Below are 5,468 nucleotides of genomic sequence, written 5' to 3'. Positions count from 1 at the left end.
AAGGGTGGAGGGGGGGGGGGGGGGGGGCCTTTGCTGCACAAGAGAGAGCAATTTGGCAGGAGTGGAAAGCACTGTCTGCTTGGAGTAGCAGATGCTTTGTTCCCTTAATATGAGCATCAGGACACACCTTGGAAACACAGACGGCCTGTGAAAGGGACACTGGCCTTCTACACCCGTATCAGTCTGTGGGGAAGATGGAAAGGGGAATCATGACAAAGAGGGTCCTAGTCCCAAACAAAGGTGAAAAGAATGAATGAAATGAATGAAGAAAAAAACCAACAACCCAGGAAAGCTGCTGTAGAGCCATGAAGATGGACTGAGCATCAGCCTGACTTGGCAGGTTTTTCTGTTTCTAAATGCTGTTGAAAAAAAAACAAAGCGGAACTCCCCGCAAACCCACTCCTTATTGCTATGTACAGGATGATGCTTTACACACCCAGCCCCCCGCTTCTGTTTTTTTTGCCGAGCTCAGCTCCCCCATTCTCATGGTGCATCAATAGATCTGTTGTCCCTGTAGACTCTGAGGGCAGGAATAGCAATGCTTCTCTTCTGCTGTTTTCCCTCCATGTTCTTCTTCTGGAAACTGGCAGCTGTAAGTCTCTTCTCTGTGCTGTGACAGTTGCGGAGCCGCCAGGGGCCTAGGGAAGTTATGTTCCAGATCTGCAGTGAGAACAAGCAAAAGCACTGCACACACAAGAGGTCTTCACCCATGTCAGTCAGCTGAACAAGACCTTCACCGGTCCCGCCTCTCTCCGGGGAAAGGTCAAAGAGGCAGAAGCTGCCCCGCATCATCATGAAACCCACCCAAAACCAGAGCAAATCCATATCATTTATTCAATTTATCCCATCCTGACTCTGGATCAATGGACATGTTGTTTGCCACTGAAAAGCTACAGAGAAGACCAGGAAGGTGTCCTTACCTTCAGCCATGTAGTATTTTTTATTCTTCAGCGACCACATGCAGAAATGCAAGAAGAAGGTCAGCAAGATGAGCACGAAAATAGCCACTGCAGTGAGGATGGCCAGGACGGTGGTGTAGAGAGGGGGATTTGCAATAGGAACTGCAATGAAACATGTTTCATCAAGATTAAGAAATCATGTGCCCAGGCTATTGTTAAAGCAAAGGCAGTTCTTTCAAGGAAATTTAGAGATTAACTTCCTTCTTCTGTGGAAAACAGCTTTTCAAGATAAAAACAGCAGTGCAGTTGTTGAACAATAAAACTGCAATGCTGCAAGTCAAGGGTGCAGCAGACCGTGGTCTGTGGCAAGAAGCAAAAACCCACATGCCTGCTCTCTTCATCTCTCTTGTTCTCTCCACTCTGTTCTGGTTTTCCCTTTTGGGGGGCATTGGGCTTCAGTGTTCCCCTCAGTCACACTACAGCAAGCCACCTCTTCACACTCATGGAAGAGTCTGCCTCATGGAAGTTAAAAGCGGCACCTTTTTGCCGTTTCGGTCAGCAGAACTCGCTCACCATTTCGCTGAATGAAGGACCCAGGTGAAAGGCACCGATTCATTGCAGGGACAAGGGAGGGGGGAAGGCAGGAGCGGTGCCACTTGCTGTCTTCAAGACAGTCAGTACCTGCAGAGCCTGCACCCGCTTATTCCCGGATCCAGGAGATCCCAGTGCTGGGTGTTGTGGAGTCAACCAGTTCTTGTGAAGGACTAACTAAACTACTGCCTGCCTAAGGAAATCCAGCATAACAGCAAGAGCAGTTCAACAGAGAACTGACGATTTGCCAAGTCAGAGTGCTCCAGTCGAGGGCTTTTCTTTACCTATGTTACTGATGGTGATTTTTTTTGCCCAGGTCAACAATTCTACCGATATTACTAGTGCAAGAAACACAACAGGAATTTTCAAAGCAAACATGTACAACAGCAAGCTCTGGGTGACAGCTCTGCAGCAAGTCACCGGCTGAAGAAGCACAGAGAAAAGTTATAGGCTCAAAGAAAAAAATCATTGTGAGAAGGTACCTTGATCCACGTCTTTAGGGGGGAAACCACACACTGAATTATGCGTACGGTTGCCTTGCTCCCTTGTTAGAAACCCAGAAGCTTCACAACTAGGAGAATAAGAGTCGTGTTTAGAATGTTCCTGCTCTTCCCTTCATTCCTCCCCAGCCTTCCTCTTGGCTCCCACCTTCCCTCCCCTCTTCCCACAACTTGTTCCCTTTTTATAGCAGCGCGGGTAAAGCTACGGCTGTTCCCTCCTGTAACGCCACATCACAACGGTTTATGTGCACAACTTTTTTAGTCTGTTTCAAGTGAAGTTTGGATTAATTTTGCATCAGTTTGAGCTGGACTTGGAAGCAAGGTGAATACACAGAAGCTGATCTCAAGTTCTGCTTTCAGACTATTTATGAAGCTAAAGGAGAGAGAAATATCATTGATTGCTGCATTTTAAAACTGATCATTTGATCTCATTGGTGATCTATCTTTGATTCTATTTTATTTTCTAATTTAAGTTATTAATAATTGGAGAATTTTATCATGCGTATTTCCAAAGAAGGAAACTATCAATCAATACATACTCAGTCCAGTCACGGCACCAACCATTCTTGACATTAGAATAGGTTCCTTTCTTACATGGTTGACATTTGAATGCAAAGTCTAAAGAGCCTACAAGAAAAGAGAACATGGATTATCGGCGGTCAGCTGGAAGCTGAGGGTACAACAGATTAGAGCACAGTGGATCCCCTCTACCACCTTCCTGCTTTTTACTCACCCCCCTGGAGAAGCGCAAAGGCGGTTGTGGCCACCTTTGTGTTTTGGGAAATGCTTGGGCAGACCATTGGAGAAGAGGTGCCCAACAGCCTGGTCTGACAGCAAGGGGTGCAAAGTGAAGAGGCGACACAGAGAGAACCACTCCTCCACTGCCAGTTCTAGCAGCTGGGAAGAAAAGTCATTCTGAAAGTTCGAGCATGAAATGGAAAGTCTCAACTCTAGGAAGTGAAGAGGTATAAAATAGGAAAGCAAGGACCTTAGTCTAAAAGTATAAAAGTATAAAAAGTATAAAAGTATACTTTTATAAGTATAAAAGCCACTTCTCTCCGCACCACGAGCCTTCCCAGCAGCAGGTTATAGAAAGTGAAGGGCTCAGCCAGCTGCTCGTATCAAACTCAGGCTTTTAGAGGCGTTTGCGTTTCTTTAGTTACCGATCTTCACCAGCTCCTCGCCCTCTGCGCACTCCGGCAGCTTTTTGCAGTAGAGGCAATCTCTGTCAGCACAGGCGTATCCCTGGCGACATTTGCAGGCACCCGTGGCATTCTGGCACATGCTGTTGTCTCCTGTCAGGAGGAAAGAAGTTAAACTTGCCTTTGTCACAGAGGCCAGAAATTCACCGAAGTCTCGCTGGCTCACACAGGTGAAATAGCTCCTTACTGTGCTGTGGTAGAACAACCAGGTACCAGAAAGTTGTCATAAGTCTAGAGCACTCAAATCCGGCACCACTCAAGTTTTTTTACACCGTCCTTATCTTATAGTGGTAAGTCATGCAGACTGTAACCCCTCTCTCTTACCTGAGCTATCAGTGTGGACAGACATGAGAGAAGCAGGGCAGCAGGTTTGCAGAAGCACTGCACACTAACCAGCCGTCCAGTCAGCTCTCAGGACGCTGCCAGAGCTCTTCTCAGTTTGGCTCGGCCATGTTAGAGAAGGGATTCCCGAAAGATCCCTGGCCAGTGAAGCTAGAGCTGCTTTTCCACGTCTTTCCTAACAGCAGCAGCCACTTCCTACACTGTTGGCAGAACAGTGGGTCTAAATCCAGGCCATAAACACAGCACCCGTCCTACTCTCTGTCCTTCTGTTTCCAGGGGAGTTCTGCTGTGAACTTTGCTTGCACTCAAGAAAGATAATCTCTAATTCCGAGAGGCTTCTGGGTTGATGAAAGCAAAAGATTTATCACACACACCAACCCCACCAGTAAACAGAATCGAGCAGTCCTGCAGGCAATGGAGATGATTTAGAGGGAAAGTGATGTTCCACCAGCCTTAAAGAATAAGAGGGTAATGCTAGCGAGCTCAGTAGTGTGCTTAAAAACCCACAGGGAATAGCCAAGATCAAGCAAAGATTATTTCCTGAGGTTGGTGATGGAATGTACAGGGCCACCAGGGACCTGCCCACATCTTCCTCTGCCCTTCACAACTTAATGAGGTCTAACAGCAAAAGGGGAACACCTTGGGGGTGCTTCCTCCTGTGTATGACTAGCGGGTGACTCTGGAGGTGATCCCACCAAGCAGTGACTCTCCTCCCGCATGCTGAATGCCTTTACCTCAGTGGGAGTGGAAATCCCTGGGGTTTCACACTGCAGAGGACTCCTCAGCTCTTCATCTATTTGTGGCTCATTCCTACAACCCCACTCACTCCTTCACAGGGAGCTCAGTGTCCTCGGTGTCTGCTGAGGCAGGTAGATTTGCCTAGAAATATCTGGCACCCAGTAAGTCCTGCAGCTAGCCTGTTCCACCTCGAGTGCCTTGATTTGACTTAGAATCACAGACGAGTGAAAATCCATTACCACCTCACCACCACCCCATGATCAGGCAAGAACACAGGTTAGAACAGGCTGTTGAAAGCAGCAATCACCTGAGACCTCGTCCATGCACTGGCTGCTGGGACGAGTGGAATGGAGGGACTGCAGCGGGATTCTCCCCATGCTTCAGGAGCACAAACAGCAAAGGACAGCCTTAGAGAGAGCACACTCCCTGTGCTCCCTCTGAAACAGGAATGGCACTGACAAACTTTGAAACCATGTTTGAATGGAGCAAGGACTCAGAACCGGTGTTAAGTGAAAACCTTCTTCCCTTGTGAGCAAGCCCAGCCCACAGAAACTGCTTTCCCTTTCCCACCACAGAATAACAAGTATAAGCACATAACAAACCCGAATCAGGAGCCCCCTCTGAAGTTTATAGCTAAGGCACGTTATCTGGGGACAGGAGGGAAGCCCTTGCGCTCTGATTTGCATACACAGTTAGATACATTTACATATGTACACACAAACACCCCTGGTTCCCCAAGCAGCGCTGACAAGCAGACGTCAAGTCAATCCCCTTACCCGCGTATGGGTTGCATTTGGGGCAGCATTTCCTTTCGTCCTTAGTGATTATCCTCAGTTCCCCACTCGGGCACGGTGTGGCCAGAGCCTGCTGTGCCCACTGCCACGCCAACAGCAGCAAGCAAGCTCGAATCTTCAGGTAACTGCCTTCCCGTGTCTGTTTGGTCATGTCTGGAGTGATACGCCCCAGGAGGACACTAGGGTGGGCTTGTATCAGGACCGGCCTGCCGAAGGACTCTCACTGCAGGAGGCACCGCGCTTTTTGTGGCATGACTCTTCCTGTTTCTGTAGGGGCGGGGAAAAGATTTTAATTTATGTCATCAAATTCTTAAAAAAAGCAGGGCTAAGCAACCACACACCACAACTCCATTAAGGGGTTAAGGGCAGGACATGGCATCACAAAATCTGTTTTCAAAAGAT

At 48.0% G+C, this 5,468-nt stretch overlaps 1 protein-coding gene across 1 annotated transcript; it reads right to left on the bottom strand.

The window, feature by feature from the left end:
* Positions 1-493: 493 nt before the first annotated feature.
* TNFRSF18 (tumor necrosis factor receptor superfamily, member 18) lies at positions 494-5,217 on the bottom strand. The gene is made up of 6 exons (XM_010136268.1): positions 5,049-5,217; positions 3,154-3,285; positions 2,530-2,617; positions 1,973-2,061; positions 921-1,061; positions 494-660 (listed from the first exon to the last, which is right to left on the bottom strand). The coding sequence occupies exons 1-6, from the start codon at positions 5,215-5,217 to the stop codon at positions 494-496; spliced, it is 786 nt and encodes a 261-aa protein (XP_010134570.1).
* Positions 5,218-5,468: the final 251 nt, after the last annotated feature.

This window comes from Buceros rhinoceros, unplaced genomic scaffold (genome assembly GCF_000710305.1).
Source record: "Buceros rhinoceros silvestris isolate BGI_N320 unplaced genomic scaffold, ASM71030v1 scaffold4795, whole genome shotgun sequence".
In the NCBI taxonomy this organism is placed as follows: domain Eukaryota; kingdom Metazoa; phylum Chordata; class Aves; order Bucerotiformes; family Bucerotidae; genus Buceros; species Buceros rhinoceros.
This window is presented reverse-complemented; position numbering and strand designations above follow the sequence as displayed.